Source organism: Trifolium pratense, linkage group LG3 (genome assembly GCF_020283565.1).
Source record: "Trifolium pratense cultivar HEN17-A07 linkage group LG3, ARS_RC_1.1, whole genome shotgun sequence".
Classification (NCBI taxonomy): Eukaryota; Viridiplantae; Streptophyta; class Magnoliopsida; order Fabales; family Fabaceae; genus Trifolium; species Trifolium pratense.
In genome coordinates this window covers 21322446-21342661 of record NC_060061.1, presented here as the reverse complement: position 1 = coordinate 21342661, position 20216 = coordinate 21322446, and the positions used below count along the sequence as shown (strand labels likewise).

At 35.7% G+C, this 20216-nt stretch overlaps 2 protein-coding genes across 3 annotated transcripts; one reads left to right on the top strand and one right to left on the bottom strand.

Moving 5' to 3' along the window:
- On the bottom strand, positions 1-4110 carry LOC123913115 (4-hydroxy-3-methylbut-2-enyl diphosphate reductase, chloroplastic). 2 transcript variants are annotated; one of them, XM_045963723.1, is made up of 10 exons: positions 3756-4110; positions 2338-2534; positions 1967-2146; positions 1724-1855; positions 1548-1622; positions 1361-1466; positions 1164-1258; positions 846-1031; positions 521-607; positions 1-206 (listed from the first exon to the last, which is right to left on the bottom strand). In XM_045963723.1, exons 1-10 carry the CDS (start codon positions 3976-3978, stop codon positions 141-143), a joined length of 1347 nt encoding a protein of 448 aa, XP_045819679.1. In that variant the 5' UTR covers positions 3979-4110; the 3' UTR covers positions 1-140. The 2 variants fall into 2 exon arrangements, with proteins under 2 accessions (XP_045819679.1, XP_045819678.1); XM_045963722.1 differs by having other exon boundaries at positions 1361-1622; positions 3756-4082.
- Positions 4111-15890: 11780 nt separating this feature from the next.
- LOC123913114 (protein TIC 62, chloroplastic) lies at positions 15891-20216 on the top strand. The gene is made up of 15 exons (XM_045963721.1): positions 15891-16291; positions 16376-16487; positions 16571-16643; positions 17461-17506; positions 17587-17763; positions 17865-17946; positions 18027-18099; positions 18190-18300; positions 18389-18541; positions 18654-18805; positions 18894-19082; positions 19156-19326; positions 19416-19604; positions 19803-19888; positions 19994-20216. Exons 1-14 carry the CDS (start codon positions 16096-16098, stop codon positions 19855-19857), a joined length of 1779 nt encoding a protein of 592 aa, XP_045819677.1. The 5' UTR covers positions 15891-16095; the 3' UTR covers positions 19858-19888; positions 19994-20216.

The following is a 20216-nucleotide window of genomic DNA, read 5'->3' as shown; positions in this document are numbered from 1 at the left end:
TATGATACAAATGGAAGAATTTATTTAATTTAACATTGAGGTTTCACGTTGATAAATTCTACAAGTAACTGTAACATAGCCTTTAATTCAAGTCTCACATGTCATTTACACATTCAATAATGTATGTATACAAACCTACTTTACACGAGTTGTAATGCTTCTTCCCTTTTCAAGTCAAACACCTTGATAAGTGCGTCTTCCACGACCTGTGTGAAATCCAATGATGCAAATTAGTATCAAACAAACTTGAATTGAATATTATCAACAAAAACTGACAAGACACAGCTCTATAACGCAACAATAGAGACTATTTGACAACAATTTGTACTAAATAGCATATCATGGAACAATAATGATTTGTAAGTAACTATCTGAAATGCAATAGCATGTTAGTTTACAATGGAGGCCGAAAGTATATTCATTGCATGAGCAGAACTATGCTGATGAAATTTATAAAAAACGAACAAGAATGGAAGGCCACAAGTTTTTATCACTTCACATGCAAAGCAAGAGAAAATACCTTGTCTGGTGTAGATGCACCAGATGTTACACCAATCCTTAATGGACCCTTTGGTAGAAAGTTTTCTTTCTCCACGAGTTCGCCATGCTGAAAGATGAAAACATAAACATTATTATTAATTAATAGTGAAAAAGAACTAATAACAGTTGATATTATGAGGTATAAAGGACTCTTTGAATTGACTTGTTTGAGTTTATCTATTGATGACATAAGCACTTGTGAGACTGTTTGGGAGAGTTTATGAAAACAGTTTCTGACATGTCCGTAAACTGTTTTCAGCTTATTTCCTAAGAAGCTTAAAGCATACATAAAACAGTTTGCTTACATTCAATTTGTGTGCTATTCTGTTTCCTGGACCAATTCTTTGCTCACTATCAATCCAGTAAGAAGGAATTCCGCGTTCCTCAGCTATCTCTTGAAGATGCGATGTATTACTCGAGTTCCAGCCACCAACAACTAACATAAGATCCATATCTTTCTCCACCAGCTTGTAAATAGCATCTTGTCGCTCCTAAAAGGAAATTCAAAATATATATTATACATAACAGTGCTAACTTAAGAACTGGCTTAACAAGAGCTGCAATCACATTATATCTAAATCCAAAATAAGCAATAACATCAAGAACTAGAGAAGTGGAAATACCTGAGTAGCATCACAAATTGTGTTGAAGCTTATAAAGTGCTCAGTAGCGTTTTCCACACCATATTTGCGCATCATTGTCCTCTCCACTAGTTTCCCTGTGAGCCGATCAGCAAAATACATATCCGAATTAATTAAAATATATGAATAGAGCACAAGAGAAACCCTTTGCCCCAACTCCTAAAAAGATAAAAGCTAACCAATCTCTTCAGTCTCTCCCTTGAGCATTGTTGTCTGATTTGCAATGCCAAGTTTTATCAGGTCACTGTCTGGATCAAAGCCCTTGGAAAGGGCAAATTTAAATTTCTGTACAAGAAAAATAAAATAATCACGACATTGAAGGGTTTTGGAAGCAAGATTGTTTACAAGACAGGACAAAAGTCGTACCTCGAAAAATGCCTCTCTGGTTGAGCTGGATCCATTAAATTCACCTCCAAGAATATAGTCGCACACATATTCAGCCTGGATATGTTTATCAGTTAAGCAAAAATTACAACCAAAATTTTCAGGTTAAGGCATTCACCGAACATAAAATTGACTACTAACAGCAACTTAGGACAAACCTCTGCCATATTTTTCACAATTATGTACTTTCCAGCAAAAGATGCAGTTGCTACAGTTTCCTCGTGTGCATATTTACCATGAATTATCGAGGTATAATCTCCTTTTTTGTGCTTTTCGACAACATTCCATACCTTAAAACAAGTCATTGAAGAACAAATCTCAATATCTATTGGTGCATATCAACATATGAACTAAATAGATGCAAACCAGCAAAACAGAAAGCCATCCTTACGTATAGATACCTTTGAAACCCATGGACAAGTTGTATCAACGATTTGAACATTTTTCTCACTCAAAGTCAACATCTCATCCACTGCAGCTCCAAAAGCAGGCAATATGACTACATCGCCCTTGTTAACAACCTCAAATTGTTTCTTTCCTTCTCCAATAGGAATGTTCTGCACTTCCATCTCTTCTAGCCGCTGCATCAATCATTTATCAAGCTCAACAATCAACACAAACAATTAATCGTATAAAAAGATGGCATGCGCAAGGCAGTGATCAAGTTAAGAACATGCATAAATTTTTACCAACTTCATCAACTGTTTGATATAACTTATTAGTTGAAAAAATTGAGAGATCGTTGAAGGTGATAGGAAATGTATATATATACCTTATTAACAGTTGGGTTGTGGATGATTTCATTGGTAATCCAAATTTTGTCATCAGGAAACTGTTTTCTGGCCTCATAAGCAATTTGAACAGCCCTCTCAACCCCCCAACAAAAGCCAAAGGCTTCAGCTAGCATCACAGTAACATTACCCCATGTATACTCATACCCATTGTCCTTCAAAGTCTTAATAATATCACCTGAAATTACAGAAAAAGGTACACTCAAAATCACTACAAACACACACAAAAGAAGTGAACAAAGTCCCAATAAAAACCATTAGCAAAATCCATATCTAAAGAAGCTTAACACTAACTGTTACAATATAGTATAAATCATGTTAGTTAGAATTTATTTGGATAGTTAGTTGTGTCGGACTAACCACTCACACTTGAACCCAACAAGTTGCTTTATAAATAGAGTTCATTGTATCAATTTCATCATCTTTTATCAAAATGATTCCTTATGAGTTTTACTCTCCTTCAAGCTTCCAAAGCTCCTTTCACTCATTTTCCCCAAATCCTCTGATTTCCAATATGGTATCAGAGTGATACTGTGCTTCTTCCACCACCATACCAGCCTTGCCTAAGACACCTTCCGCTACATAGGGACATTTCTACAGTGATTTTTGACCAACCATCATTCCTCATGACTTATTCCATTGCTTATCATCTATGGAAGAGATCAAAGATGAAGAATAATTTTTTGGCACTTCCACCACTTCATAAGTGCGAGAACCTTCCATTGATTCAACCATAGAAAACACCTTCACTTTCGGTAGTTTTCACTCGGATGTTATTACATCAAACCTTTCTATAGGCTAACCAATTAGTAACAAACTAACTCCTTTTTTTTTTTTTGAATGACAAATTGTTAGTATACTAATTGTTATGTTAGTTTTTTTTTACACTTTGTCGGGACTTGAACCTTGGACCTCCAACTCCTTTAACCTTTAGCTCAACTAGTTCAACCGGTTGAGCTACTCATCCCACCCCAATAACAAACTAACTCCTAATCTATAACTTCCTATATCTCTAATACTAACTCCGAGCTCAATTTCCACGAAATAGAAGAAAATCATCTCCAAAAATCAATTAAATAACAAAAATTTCGCCATCAAAATTCTCATCTTATATACCAACCAAACTCTGAAACACCAACACTAACATTCAACACAAGTAATAATTTGAGAAAATTGCATAATTGAATTGAATGTATCACATGTATCAGACATCAGATAAGCCTCTATATCCGAAGATAAACATGCCCAACTAGAAAATAACACACTTTATAATAAAACATTATTCATAAGCATATAAAATGAAGATAAACATAAAATTTTCAGCTGAATTCACACAAGACCCAGTTAGCGAAATTGCTTTGACTTGGAACAAAAAAGAGAAAGAAAATTGATAACATACTTGTGTACTCGCGATTCATGAGTTTGAGAGTTTCTTCTTTGTGACCAAAGCCTTTACGGTTATAATTCTCACTTCTTGTGAGGTTTTTCCTGAAAACCTTTGGATCGAAATTGGAGTCAGAGGAACAACGGACAGAGAAGAGTTTCCGGTAGCGGATTTTTTCCGGTGAAGGAGCGTCGATGCGAGTGACGGGGATACGGCAAAGATGCGAAGTGAAAGCCATTGGGAGATACTCAGTCAAGAGAAGACAAATGGAGGACTTAGCTGATGATGATGATTGATTTCTTGTGTCCGCAAACTTGTGTTCTGTTTTTTATACCAACTTCAATTAATAGAATATAACTAACTTTCTCTTATCTTATTATTATACTTCATGTTTTAATCGAGGCTTAATTAGTAAAATGAGATTTTAGATCGGTCTCTTAAAGAAAAAAATATTTGAATAGGTCCCTTAAAGAAAAAAAAAGTTTGAATAGGTCCTTAAAGACATCTCTATTAATCAGTTTGGTTCCTAAAAAAAGGTGTGAATATGACCAAACTAATTAACGGAGATGTCTCTAAGGGACCTATTCGGACATTTTTTTCTTTAAGGAACCTATTGAGACATTTTTTTTCTTTAAGGGACCAATGTGAAACTAAAAATGTCTTTAAGGGACCATTTTACTAATTAAGCCTTTAATCAATGTTCAAATTAAGATCATCGGTTGATCTAGCGGTGATTGATGCTGAATTTAATAAGGATGATCACAGTCTAATCCCCACAATTCTGATTGGAGGAGGTTGTAGGGTATTTATACCAGAACTGACATGAGATCCGGTGGCCAAATATTGGTAGTGAAAACCAAAACAAAGAAAATCATTGTTCAAATTTTAGTCATTTTATTTATTTACTTTAAAGATAGAATTTTTAACTAATATGTTATTTGACAAAAAAAAAAAAAAAATTGTACACACTATTATCTTGGTATTTAAAAAGTAAAACTAGTTACAAATATATCCAAATATATCCACAAATATCTCTTAAATTAGGTATTTTGATTGTTGGTATTTTTTATAAGTATCATCCATGTATTTCAAATGTATTTTTTTCATACATGGTAGACAGTTTGCATATATGGACAGATACATGAGTACTTGGACACTTTGACCGATGCATAGTTGAAATGGGGTCGGGTGTGGTTATGGTGCATAAGCTCAAACTTATGCACCATGCATAAACTTGCTTCCTACACCCACCATATTTGCTTCCTACACCAAAAGTCAATCAAAAGTCAGCTCAAGCCCAAAATTAGGCAATCCATTACTCGCGCGCCCCCCAATACTACCTCATTACTTGCGCTCCCCCATTTGCTTAGCGCACCCCCCAGTTTTTTTTTTCCTAGATTTCTTGTGAGCCCCCCAATTTTTTTTCCTCCCGTAGATTTTTAGCGCGTCCCCAATTTTTTTCCCTCCTCCAAACTTCTAGCGCACCCCCCCCCCCAATTTTCTAGCACGCCCCCAAGTTCCAATTAAATAATAATTTTTGTTCCTTTGAAGTATATATTATAAAAATCCATTTTTAATTAATTTTCGTCATACACCCCCTCGAAGCCCAACATAATAACGAATGGTTCATGTATATATAAAGCATACTTGTCAAACATACAATTTAATTTTAAGTTTTATCAATCATAATCACAATATAAATAAAATCTCATACATTAATTATATATATATATATATATATATATATATATATATATATATATATATATATATATATATATATATATATATATATATATATATATATATATATCGATTTTTCTTTACAATAAAAAAATGATCAAATCCAATATCTCATGCATACTATCCAAATTTTTTTCAACTAAACTAACCCTAATTGCTTTTATATGATTTTTTGTTTTATGTAGCATGGTTTTGTAAAATGGTTATGTGATGTTTTACTTAATAACAATGGTTTCAGTGTATAACATCTTGACACTAATGCCCATATGAAACCATTTAACAAAAATAATGGTTTCACATTTTAACTCTCTGAAATCATTTAATCAGCATAATGGTTTCCAGGATTTTTAAAACCATAAAAACACAATATTGATTTTAATAAACACATAAAACCATTTTATAATACAAATGGTTTCACTTTTTAACTCTCTGAAACCATTTAATCAGCATAATGGTTTCCAGGATTTTTAAAACCATAAAAACACAATATTGATTTCAATAAACACATAAAACCATTTTATAATACAAATGGTTTCACTTTTTAACTCTCTGAAACCATTTAACCAGCATAATAGTTTACAGAATAATTGTAACGAAAATTCATACTTATGGTTTCACTGTTGTAACAAAAATTTATATTCTTGAGGAAAACATACAACCAGAGAGAGTGGCTGGCCTCAAAGGGTCTCAAAATATTCAAATAATTTTGTATAAAATTCTGCGAATTTTTCAAGAAATATTAATATTTTTAATAACATTTCTTCCTCATTTAAATAATTAAAAATAGTTACAGGTGTCCAAAAATTCCCAAAGAGATACCCAAATTTCAAGAAAATTATGTATTATTTTTATATAAAATAAAATTTAAAAAACGGATTTCATAGGAGCCACACGCGCCTCAGCTGCGACTGGGTGTAGATGACGCGCACTGTTCATCTCCATCTTCACCCATTTCTGCAATTCGCGGGTCACGCGACCCGGTTTACCGATCCAGTTCGTTCTCTCTTGTTTCTCAACGGGAGACGACGAACCTTATACCGTTTTGATCGTCGTTCGATTTTAGAGAGATACCTTATGTTATTTTCAAAAATAGATGCCTCATGGGAGAGAAAGGAGTGAGCGAACGCACGAGAGAAAAGGTTGAAGAAAGGTTGAAGAAAAGTGGCTAGGATTATTACATGTGTAAGACCCATCTAATGGTTGGAAATGGTTTATGCACCATGCATAAATTTGGACTTATGGATATTAACTTTTGCCGTTGAAATGGTGTTAGTGACAAAACTAACGGAAATGACTAACTAATGTAAATAGTAAAATCATAAAAAAATTGAAATCTAAAATAAACGTAAGAGACCAAATATATAGTTAAACCAATATTTTACGAACATTAAAACTAGTATAACTATTATTATATTATCAAAATTTTAAGGCTCATTTTCAAGATTTACCTTTACTTATTTTCATGAAATTAAATACAAATTACATTTAATTTACTCTTTTTTTCTTTTCCCCATAATCGATAAAAATTCTTTTTACTTTTTCCCATAAAACTTATTTCAAGAAAACGAAAAATCATAATTCAAATTATCATATTTTACTTCTTTTTTTTTCTTCAATAAGTGTAAAAATATTTTTTCTTTTCTTATAATATAGTCTAAGATGCATTCTTTCACATTTCACGACATGCATGAGCATGATTCACACCTTAATAAATTTCTTCCATCGTTCACATTTTTCTTTGTTCAATGTATGTATTTTGGGAGCTGCTATTATTGACAATAGAGGTGTGTTTTAGTATACCAACAATGAAGGATGAGACAAATAATTCAACAGATTTGGCTAAGTAAATGACGGGTCCGGGTGAAAACTTCGTACATATATAATTAACAAAAAAAAGTGTGTTTATTACATAAGTATTTTTTCATAGTTAAATATTGGAACAGGATTTGCTGCGGTAATTTTTTCACACAGTTTCACGCTGTGTTAAATTAGGACCATCCGATCTAATATGAATGGTTCAGATTGATTTGAACTGATTTTGTATAGATACAATATGAACCGACCGATCTGAAATGGACGGATGAGATCTAAAACAGCATGTAACTTTGTGATTTACAACTGCAGGGCATCTTGATCCTTAAATATTACTTATCTTTGGACCGAATAAATTTCCTTCTGTATCATATTATAAGTGATAAAAGTAAAATTCCATTAATTTTTTTATTTAAAGGAATCCCATAAATTTTTAAACAACCATAATATTAATAATGTTGGGGAGTTCGGGGGAGCGCTGAGAGAAACAATGAATCAATGATTTAAGACCACAAGAGACATAGATGCAACATCAAAATTCAACAATGGGGAGATGTGAGAACTCAATTGTTGGATTTTAAGTGAGTAGGGAGATGCAACATCAAAATCCAACAACGAGGAGATGTGAGAACTCAATTGTTGAATTTTAAGTGTGAGTGGTTAAGTCTTACATCGACTATGAATGAGTAAAACGTTTAATATATAAGAGAAGTGACCCATATTAGGCCTTAAGGCATTGGGTGGAGATATGGTGTCTCATTCTATCGTGGTTCTGGAGCATTGTCTTATTTCTCCCTACACTTCTCCGAACTCACCCAACAAGTTGTATCAGTACCCGGTTTGGCTTGGTGTGGAAGCGAGAGTGGATTATGGAATTGGATCACCTATAGGATGTGAGAACTTACACGTATTTAAGGGAGATTGTTGGATTTCAAGCATGGGTCTCATCGATTATGAAGAGATAGAATATTGAATGTATACAAAAGATGTGACATCTCTCTCCCGCTCCCTCTCTCGGTCATGGGACTGCCCAACAAGTGGATTTTGGTATTGGATCACCTATAAGACGTGAGAACTCGTACTTGGGGGGATGTTGTTGGATTTCAAGTGTGATGAGTTAAGTCTCACATCAACTATGAATGGATAAAGGCTCTGTATGGTAAAAATAAGCTATAAGCTAGCTGATAGCTGATAACTTATAGCTGATAGTCGGTAGCTTATAGCTGAAAAACTAGTAGAATAAAATTAAAGTGTTTGGTAAATTTAACTTTTGTAAGTACAAAATGACATAAAAGTATATGGTTACTGAATAGTTATTATAATTTAAAAATAATAATAATAATAATGATAAATATGAAATAAAATGTAAAAAGCTATAAGCTACAAGCTCATACGCTACTTGAAATAACATATCAAAAAACGCTATAAGCTACTCAGATAAGCTTGTTACCGAACACATCCATTTTTATCAAACAAATTTATAAGCTAGTCCAATAAGCTATAAGCTAGCTTATTGGACTTACCAAACACACCCAAAATGTTGGATATTTAATAGAGGTGACCCATATACCTAATGTCTTAAAGTTTTTGGTGGAAATGTGGTGTCTTTTCTCTTGATGTCCTGGGGAATTGTCCTGTTGTTTCTCCTGCGCTCCCAGACACCCCAACAAATGGCATCATAGTCTGATTTGGCTTGATGGGGAGTAAAAACTTAAAGTTTTGAGTGGAGATGTCGTGATCTTAAAGCATAGACATATTATTTCTCCTTAATCACGCTATAGACAAAATCACCTATTTATTATCCAACTTATATTATTTTTTTTTTTTTTTGATTTCAAAGAGGGTTTAAAAACCCAACAACAAGGAAAACTACAAAGAAACCAATCTAGGAGAGGTTATCCCCATTAAGTCAGCAAGTAACAAACTACTCAGCTGAGCAGGACAACAATTATAAAAACTACTACCAGCTCTCATGGAGCAACCAATACTAGCTAGAGCATCCGCACATTTATTTGTTTCACGATAGGCATGATGAACTCTGACCTCCCAATCCAATCCAAGAAGCTTTCTAATTTTTTGAATTATAGCACTTCCACAAGGGCTGCCTTTGCTATCATCTGTTAAAGCTTGAACAACTACTAAGGAATCCACATGTAACTCTACTGCTTGAAAATTCATTCTTCTTGCAAGCTCTAAACCTTCTAACACTCCCCAAAGTTCAGCTATATATGCATTCCCTTTTCCAATGAATTTTGCATACCCTCCCAACCATTCACCTTCACTTCCTCTTAACACACCACCACAACCAATCATTCCATCTTCATCACATGAGCCATCTGTATTTAGTCTAATCCAACCACTTGGAGGAGGCTTCCACCCAATTTGAACCACCTCTTTCGGCCTTGAAGCAACAACTCTGTTCACACTATCAGCTTCCAAATATTCCTTAGCCCTTCCTAGAATATAATTATGTGGACGGTTTGGCCGAACAAAGTTTCCTTCATGATTTTCTTTGTTTCGCCACATCCATAATGAATGACATGCAATAGCCCATATGCTCTTCCATTCCATGTCTCCTTTCCTATGATCAACCTCCCAAAGATTAATATTCACCCATTGCTGGAAGGTGCTCTGGAAGAACTTATCTCTATCATTTGTATTAACAACATTTATCCACACGGCCATAGCTAAAGGACAATCCCTCATAACATGGAGAATAGATTCATCAGTATCTCCACAGTAGTTACATCTAGCTGATCCAATACCCATTCTATTTTTCCTTTCATTTGTTAAAATTCTTCCATGAATCATCATCCAAGTGAAATATTTCACCCTCTCTGGCACCTTTAGTTTCCAAATAAATTTCCAAATTCCATTCTCTTCTTCACTATCAAAACTACATATATTAGAATACATAGCTGCTATAGAAAATGAGTTGGAAGAGCTACCTTTTAACAACCTTTTATCATCACCAGCATCAATGTCGGGAGGAGGAATGGCTGCAATTTTAAGCACTAATTGTTCCGGCAACCAGTTTTGAAAATCGCTCCAATTCCACACGCCATAATCATCAACTAAATCCTTCACTTTGGCATTACGAAATTGCACGGGAATGTCTATGCTCATATCTATCAATCTTGTATCCTCGTCAATCCATTTGTGGTTACACAGATCCACGCTTCTACCGTCCCGAATCGACCAAAAACTAGCCTCCAAAAGCTTAGGCCAAGCTTTTACAATCTCCTTCCATAAACTTGAATCAGTACCTTTAGCCACTACATTATCGTTACCAATCCCTCTTTGATATTTTCCAAATAGAATTTGGCACCATAATTCATTCACACCATTCTGCAATTTCCAAACCAATTTGAAGATACACGCCTTATTCATCTCAGCTAGTCTTCTCAATCCAAGACCGCCATGACTTTTTGGTTTGGTAATTGTTTCCCAACTAATAGCATGGTATTTTCTTGTATTTTGAGTGTCACCCCATATAAACTTCCTCTGCAGCATCTCTATCTCTTCAATACAAGCTCTAGGGAGAATTGCAGTCATCATTGGATATATTGGCAATGCTTCTATGACACTTTTTGCCAAGGTAACTCTCCCTGCAAAGGATAAATGATTTGCTTTCCAAGCCATGAGTTTTGTACTCACCTGATCAATTAAGTAATTATAATCGCTCCTCTTAGGAGCACGACCAACTAACGGAATCCCAAGATACTTGCCAAGGGAACTTGTCTCTCGAAAGCCAGAGATTTGATGAAGTCTATGTTTCATGTCTCGACTTACATTCTTAGAATATAGAATGCTGGTCTTTTCTATACTAACTTCTTGTCCCGACATCGAACAAAATTTGTTAAGAACTCTCATCACACAATTCATTTGAGCCTCAGTTGCTTCACCAAAGAGTAATAGATCGTCAGCAAACATTAAGTGAGACACGTAAGGACCTCTTTTCCCAGCACGAAGAGCCTTCCACTCCCCCTTATTGACAACATGAGAGATTAGATGTGAAAGCTTATCAACACACATAACAAATAGATAAGGCGATATTGGATCACCTTGTCTAATCCCTCTCTTTGGTCGAAAGTACTCATTTCTAGCCCCATTCCACTTAACATTAGTCTCCACGCTGGTTACCATATGCATGATAAGCTTTATCAAATTATCAGGTAATTTAATTTCCATAAGCACCCTCCAAATGAATTCCCAGTTGATTTTATCATAGGCCTTAGATAGATCAACTTTGATAGCAAAGTAGCCTTTATTACCCTTCATTCTCTCCATACTATGCATCATTTCTTTAGCAACTACAATATTCTCATGAATATTACGCCCCGGCACAAATCCTGTTTGAAAGGGGGACACAATGATAGGAATACACTCCTTGAGTCTTGCAACAACAACTTTGCTCACCACCTTATAAATCGAATTACATAAAGAAATGGGGCGGAATTGATTGACATATTCAGGTTGAGAAATCTTAGGAATCAAACATATGTCTGTTTGATTAACTGTCGATATTGCACTTGGATTCCTCCACACTTCTTTGACAAAATCACACACTTTCTCTTTTACAACTTCCCACGACTGTTGGTAAAAACCTGCCGGGAAGCCATCTGGCCCAGGAGCTTTCCATGGTTTCATGCTGAAGATAGCACACTTAACCTCCTCATTGTTAATAGGAGCATTCAATTTATCCATGTAATTTCTCTCTAACATTGGATATGTGATTTCTGATTGAGACCAGTCACAAGCTATATTATTATTACTAAACAAGATTTTATAAAAGTCATTTACCATTTCCTGCAGCTTCTTAGCATCATCCACCCAATGACCTTCACTATCTTTTAGCATCAAAATATTATTCTTTCGCCTTCTGGCTACTGTCTTAATATGATAATATTTGGTGTTCCTGTCACCGTCAGTAAGCCACTTCGCCCGAGATCTTTGATACCACATCAACTCTTCTTGTCTAAGAATTTTATTAAGTTCAGCATGCAACTTCTTTTCAAGTCTACACAAGCCACCAACATTTCTACTGTTATACATGCTCCGTTGGATTCCCCCTAGTCGTACCATTATCTCCTTTTTCGTGCGCATAACGTGATCAAAAGTATTAAACTTCCAATCCTTGATATCTCTTTGGACTTGATTCAAAGATTGAATAACATCTCCATTCAACTTCCAGCTATTCTTTAACATGTTGTCATAAGATTTATCTAACAACCAAGCACTTTCGAATCGGAATTGCTTAGGTGCCACCGGGTGTGGGGCATCGACCGGACAAATAAGGATAGGATGATGATCTGAAAAATCAATCCGTGGAAGGACTCGAACATATCCATCCGGAAAAGCAAGTCTCCACATATCATTACCAATAGCTCGGTCCAATCTTTCATAAATACGTTGCCCTCCTTGATAAATAGGTCCGCGCCACGTAAATTTAGGACCTACTGCTCCTATATCAAAAACATTACAAGCCTCCATTCTTTCTCGAAACTTGTTACATTTCCTCAAAGATACAGGCGCACCTCCTTTCTTCTCATGAGATCCCAAAATGTCATTAAAGTCTCCTGCTAGTAACCAAGAACTTTGCATAGAGTCTGCTATATCCTTCAAATCATTCCACAAGATTCTTCTATTCTCCTCATTTGGGCTAGCATAAGTAGCGGTAAAAAACCACTCTCGCCCCTCAGGATATTGAACCTTCAAATGCATGAACTGAAATGTTTTGTAAATTAAATCCACCATGAAAAGATTCTCCTTCCAAGCAATCACTATGCCACCAGCATAACCATCAACATCTGAAGCTAAAAAACCATCAAATTCTAATAAATTAAAGGTTCTTTTTAATCTATTAGGATCACATCTAGTTTCCACAATGACCACCATGACAGGCCTCCAAGTAGTCATATACTGCTTACAATAACGTAAAAAGGAAGTGTTGGCTGCTCCTCTGCAGTTCCACACAAAAATTCTACTATTTGCACTCATCATTAATAACAACAAATAACTAGCGAAAGAAACAATAACCAAACTATCGGATGGTCCTTTGTGTTTCATCCACAATTTCCATATCTGACTCGTATGAACCAGCAATTCCTTGATCATTGGCATCTTCAAATTCATCCTTCTCTGAATTGAAAATGTCATCATTCTTATTGGGGTTATCTTCACTAACATAGGGTATATGTCCATTGTCTGGTGGTCTAGATAAATTTGGTGTCAAAATTTTATCTAGGCCCATATTTTGGCCCGTATTAGATTCTCCACTATTTTTACTATTCCTCATTTGATTACTCACTTGGGATTCCACTCTCTCGTCAGCTTTTTTACCAAGTTGGATCCCAAGAAATTCTCCCATGTTTTTATTAACCCATGATTTAGCAGCATGTTTCAATGGTGAGGCACTTGGTTTTCCTTTAAAGCTAGCATTAACACGTGTGGATAATTTGGACTCATCTATGCTTTTTTCTTTGTTTTTTTTTGCTGATGCTTGACTTCCTTGCTTTCCATGTATTTCTCTTCCCATCATTATTTTGCTATTATTATCATTATTATTCATATGATTGCTAACAATAATAGCAGGAGCCTTGGTCCCAAGCAAATTTGGTAATTCTTCTGTAACAGTATCTCCATTATTATTTCCAGTATTTGTTTCCAAATTTGCTTCCTCAGATATTAATGCTTCAAATCTGGATCCCGTATTTTTGGTCCCAACATTAAATTTCGGCGGACCTTTGCTACCTCCACCATCACCGGCCGACATGTCTTTCTCTCTGCCTTTTTTCGACCTCTTTGGCTTCTGCACCACCTTCCATGGCCCGTCTACCATATCTCCAGCCATATGTTGTCCTTTGCCTCTTGTCCCAGAACCGTCAGTCCCTCCACCAACACTAATCCGGTCTTCTCCATTTTGATTCTTTTTCTTATCGGGACATCCTTCCTTATAATGTCCAAATCTTCCACAGGTAATACAAAGGAGATGAAGTCCTTCATATTCAACATTATACTTCCTATTTTTGATAGTGAACATTGCCAGTAAAGCATTAGTCAAATCCACCTCTACACATAATCGAGCATACTTCCCTCGTTCTTGAGTCAGAGTGTTTTTATCCACTCTTACTGTCTTTCCAATCCTGTCCCCAATGAAGTGCAAAACCTTAGCGTCATAGTATTCAATTGGTAACCCAGATATACGAACCCAGACTGCAACTTTCTCAATCGTGTCACTAGCCGGATGAAAGTTTGGACTCCATTCTTTCACTGTCAAATAATGGTCGTAGATGAACCATGGGCCATCCATCAAAGCAGCATATTGATCATCTTCATGTGAGAAAGTAACCAAATAATAATCATTACTCAAATCAATGATATTAATCACTCCTCTTCGAACCCACATCTGTTTCAGACGAGTCTCCAGAGCCTTGTATCCTATTCTGCGTCCCAGAAGCTTCACTATCACACCCCGTTTCCAAGGTCGCTGAATCCTCTTTTCCTCATACCGAGATAGAACAATTTCAGGACATGGATATGTACCTAAAACGCGTTCCTCTACCTTCAACCCTTCCCCCTCGGCTTCCTCCATTTCGTCTTCCTCCTTTTCTGAATCTATTTTTTCGCCTTCCACAGTTTCACTTACACCCAATACCATATTTTTGTAAGTCATATGGCCTCCCTTGTTGCCTTCTTGCTCTTCAGAATCCCCAAGATCACTATAATTTACTGGAACTCTGTTAGGATCTGAGAATTGTTGATTTCCAAATTTTGATTTTTTTGTGCTACGTTCTTGCAATTCTTCGTCTTCTTTCGATTTTTCAGTTTCAGGATTTGATTGACCCTGCATAGCGCTAGTACCTGCCATATCCTATGTTTCTCTTAATCTTCTTAAGCAATAACAACGCTGACACAACCTTGCTTCCCCAACCGATCTCCTAGCCAACACTGGTCCCTAACCAAATAGGCCCCCCTGTTACCAGGGGAACCGTGTTAGGACTTTAAACTCTCGTTTGGCTAAGTTATCTATGGAAGAAGTTGTTGCACCAACGTAAGAAAGAAGAAGAAACCTAGTATTCAAAACCCTAGCAGAGCAGAGCCGTTTTTGGATACACAGCAACACACAATTGTAAGTATATTCTCTCTGTATATTTGTGATAATGAGATGTCGATAAAGAGCGCTAGTGTGACTTGAAGACCATAACTTCCTTATTCATAAACCCAATTTAGGGTTAATTATTGGTATTTCTATTTTAACTTATTCCAACTTATATTATTTAGTACCATACTCTATGGACAAAATTCAATGTGATGTGATATATTCTGTATTAAATGAATTTAATTATGCTAAACAGTGTTACCGAGACACTGTTTAAGGAAGCAAATATAATAATATAATATTAAACTTTGTGCAGTTAACGCCTCGAAAATCTAAAAAATATTATTTTCAATTTAAAAATATCATTTTTTGATTTCCTTAAGTGCCCCATGGTCCGGGGGCACCGGTTAACCTTACCCATATTAACATACCAAGTACAGCCTTGAATGCTGACCAATCTTATATAACCCACACCCATACACACAACACAACACAAGTGTTGAAGAATCATCTCTGGTGTGGGGTAGGGCCATGGTATGATATCCACACATAACAGAAGAAGGCACCGCTGCCAATGAGAGAAGATTCTAATGGATAATAATAATAACATCATAACATTAACATGATCAAAACTATTCAACACTTCATATTTATTTCCACATTCACATTCTCACCAAATCATCCTTTCATCCTAAAGCTATGCCAATGGATGTTTTCTCTGTCACCTCAACTACCATTCCCTCCTCTCTCATACGCAAAGATGCTGCAGCAGCAGATAAACCTTCTGGCCTTCTCAAGCTTTCCAAATACTCACATTTCATGAGGTACCCTTTAGCTACAATACCCTGCAAGAACAGAATCCGTAGCAATAGCATAAGAGCTCAAGCTTCTTCAGGTGATAATAAACAATGCTCTGTCTCCAAAACATGTTTCTGGTTTTGAAAACTGTATGAATGTTTAACATGTATTTTCATTTAAGGTTCAACAAAATCTAGTACTGCTGAGGGGATTCCTGAGAAAAAAGATTCCAAGGATGATAATTTAGTATTTGTTGCTGGTGCTACTGGAAAAGTTGGTTCAAGAACAGTCAGGTACATTTGTTACTCTACCACACTACTGAACTTAATCTATCTCTTGAGTTTGCAAAGTGCTGAGCTGTGATAATTTCATGCAGGGAGCTTATAAAGCTTGGTTTTAGAGTCAGAGCTGGAGTCAGGAATGCTCAGAGAGCTAGTACATTGGTTCAGGTAATAGAAACGTTATTTTTGGTTAGGGTCATTAACTAGGCCCTATTTGAATAAAGAGTTTTTAATTAAGCGCTTATAGCTTATAGCATAAGCACTTATCATATGAGTGCTAATGTAACATCTCTGTTTGGCAATGTTAAATTTTGAGCTTATGTCTTATTTATAGCTTATAAGCTCATTTTGAAAAGCAAAAAACTACCGGTTTGGTAAACTTTTCCTTTTTTATGTCATTTCATTTTTTTGAATCAGCCAAAGAACCATATATTAGAAACAGCAATCCAGATTAGCACAAGGTGTGCACAAACTAGATGCTAAGAAATTGTTAAGATACAAGAATAAGCAAAAAGTTAAACAAATAAAAAAGTTACAAATCGGGCAAACCCAAACAAAGTAAAGGGTTAAAAATCCAAAAGCTAAACGAACAAACGCTAATTTCACCAGACACTACAAATTCAATTATCTATCTTATTCGCTATAAGTTAACTTATCAGCTATAAGTTTATCCACTATAAGCTAGCTTATCAGCTATTTTTTGACAAACAGAGTCATTGTTTCTATAAATTAAAAAAAAAAGTAAAATAAAGTCAAACTGTTTTTACAAGTTATCCTGGAGAGCTTATGGAGATTAGTTGAAAAAAGCTTATGCCCATGTCATAAGTTGTTTCCAGAAGCTCTTTCAAATAGTCTCACAAGTACTTATGTCAGTGTATAAGCTCGAAGAAGTCAATCCAAACAGTCCTGAGTAACATGATTAATAATTAGCTTCTTAAAATAGATAATTGGATGTGCATTTAATATATGAATATATCATGTGCAGAGTGTTAAACAATTGAAGCTTGATGGTACAAGTGGAGGAAGTGAAGGTAATTAAGCAAAGAAAGTTATTCTCATCGACAACATGCTGCTTTGTTGGATAACAGAATGTTTTTGGTTTTTAGCCCAGCTGTAGAGAAGCTTGAAATTGTGGAATGTGATTTGGAGAAGCCAAATCAAATTGGACCAGCATTAGGGAATGCATCAACTGTGGTATGTACCATTGGCGCTAGTGAGAAGGAAGTTTTCGACGTTACTGGACCTTTTCGGATAGATTACCAGGCCACCAAAAACCTAGTTGATGCTGGTAATAGAAAAGCTTTCATTATAGTTATGTTAATTTCAGTGATATTTGTTTTAGGCCTAAACGGTGAAATCAATATTTTTGTTCATTCTGTCATGATGCAGCAACTGTTGCCAAAGTTAATCACTTCATATTGGTTACTTCATTGGGAACAAACAAATTTGGTTTTCCTGCAGCTATTCTCAAGTGAGTATGAAAGCTTTCTCGAGTATATGTTGTTTACATCATAAAGCAGTTTAACCGATTTATTAGTTCTATTTCTATAGTTTATTTTGGGGAGTCTTGTGTTGGAAAAGGAAGGCAGAAGAAGCATTGCTAGCAAGTGGAATTCCATACACAGTAAGTCATTGTGATACTAATTTCGCCGAAGCACGGTGCAGGGTCCTAATTATCTTATTATAATGTTATTTTTATGTCACTCTTTTTCAGATAGTGAGACCCGGAGGCATGGAGCGGCCTACCGATGCTTACAGGGAAACTCATAATGTAACCCTATCAACTGAAGATACTTTATTTGGGGGTCAGGTGTCAAACCTTCAGGTACTTATTGTCATGTAATTTTTTCGTGTATATAGCTATCTATTTAAGATATGTAGATATATGGAAGTTGATAACTCTCACAATGCAGGTTGCTGAACTCATGGCAGTCATGGCCAAGAATCGTGATCTTTCGTACTGTAAAATAGTGGAGGTCGTTGCCGAGACAACTGCGCCACTGACACCTGCTGAAAAACTTCTTGCAAAAATACCTTCTCAACGCCCTTACATTTATCCGCCTAAGGTAAGTACTTCCTCATAAAATACATTTTATGATGTATATTTAGAACTTAATCAAACCTTTTTTTAGTACAAACAAGACTTGTTAATTGATTAATTGTTTTATTTCTCCTTAGAAAGAACCAGAACAACCGAAACCAGATACTACAGCTGTTAGTGATCCAAGTCCCTCGGCTGATGTCGTGGCAGAAGTACCTATCATTTCTCCCCAGAAAGAAACAGAACAACAGAAACCAGTGGCAAATCAGCCACTTTCTCCTTATACTGCGTAAGCCAGACGCTAATATTTGTTGACAGTAAATTTTTTAATGTTGTCTATGGAGTCAGAATAACTCATTTGGTGTATGCATTTTCAGTTATGCTGATTTAAAGCCACCATCATCTCCTTCTCCATCTAAGCCTAGTGACAAGAAACAGATAAAGATCGGTGATGCAGTTCCAGCGCCTAGTTCTTCAGATACTCCAAGTAGCATTCCAGCAATAGATGGAATTTCTCAGACAATATCTTCCACAAAAGGAAAGGATGTTCTTTCTCCGTATGCAGCGTAAGCCAGCCACTCGCTAATTACGTTAGTACAAATTATTATGTTTCTTATCTAAAGCTCTTTGCTTCGGCAGCTATGAAGATTTGAAACCTCCCACTTCTCCAACTCCAAGACAAAGTAGTTCCAAGGACAAACCTCTTACTGCGTCGACAGTCGTGGAACCTGTGTCACCATCTACAGAGGACAATGTTGCCGAAAAGAGTCCTTCTCAGGATTCAAATCCTAGTAATTCTCCTTATTATGTGTAAGATCCAATTTCAACTCTCATTATTAAAAACTTTAGCATTTATGTTTGTGGTATCACAACTTTGTGGTTGTTTTTCTTGTGTATAGATATGCTGATTTCAAGCCTCCTAGTTCACCATCTCCTAGTAAACCAATTACATCTTCTGGGGGTGAGGTGCCGAAGATAGATGCAGTATCAAGCAACGGACCAGCTCAACTTTCTGTGGAAGATAAACCTAACGATGATGGACAGCAGCTCAGTGAACCAAAGACAAGACCCCTTTCACCTTATGCAATGTAAGTTGATTTCAATTTTTCTTATTTCTTCTCCAAAGATTCTTGATTCCTTTTTATAAAAGAGAGAACGAGAGCGACACGGATTTCCTATAGTCGAGGATTCCATTTCATGCAGTCATGCAGTCGGTGCATTGGAAGCCGTTTGATTGAAATCGGATGGTCTACATTATGATCTTCTTATGCTAATGAAACTTTCAGGTATGAGGACTTGAAGCCTCCTGCATCGCCATCACCTTCCTTCAGAAAATCTTAGGAACTGCCTCCTGCCTATGGAATCAGACAAGGTAAGAAATGCAAATTATTATATGTAAAGTATAATTTTTATAGACTTGGTTATATACACTATACTGAATTCATAATAACTGTGATATAATTGTTGTCACAAATAGGATTATTGTATTGAAGAGTTTATGCAACAACTCATGGAGGATTGTCACTCAAATGTGAAGATCTGAAGCATCTATGCAAATGGAGATTTTTCAGCCATGCCATTTATTTCTTGATGACCTTTTGAGGATCATTCAATGAGCATTGTTGTTTTTAAATTTTATTTATATAATTTACTTTTCCCATGTTATTACAATTTAAATAAGGAAAAGGTATTATATTTCA

Excerpts from the sequence above, each read along its gene's own strand:
- LOC123913115 (XM_045963722.1), bottom strand. The coding sequence starts at position 3,978 with ATGGCTTTCACTTCGCATCTTTGCCGTATCCCCGTCACTCGCATCGAC. Across the intron at positions 2,147-2,337 it reads ACAACCCAACTGTTAATAAG|CGGCTAGAAGAGATGGAAGT; the intron begins GTATATATATAC and ends TGATTGATGCAG. Across the intron at positions 1,032-1,163 it reads CAATTTGTGATGCTACTCAG|GAGCGACAAGATGCTATTTA; the intron begins GTATTTCCACTT and ends ATTTCCTTTTAG.
- LOC123913114 (XM_045963721.1), top strand. The coding sequence starts at position 16,096 with ATGCCAATGGATGTTTTCTCTGTCACCTCAACTACCATTCCCTCCTCT. Across the intron at positions 19,083-19,155 it reads GTTCTTTCTCCGTATGCAGC|CTATGAAGATTTGAAACCTC; the intron begins GTAAGCCAGCCA and ends TTGCTTCGGCAG. Across the intron at positions 19,327-19,415 it reads AGTAATTCTCCTTATTATGT|ATATGCTGATTTCAAGCCTC; the intron begins GTAAGATCCAAT and ends TCTTGTGTATAG.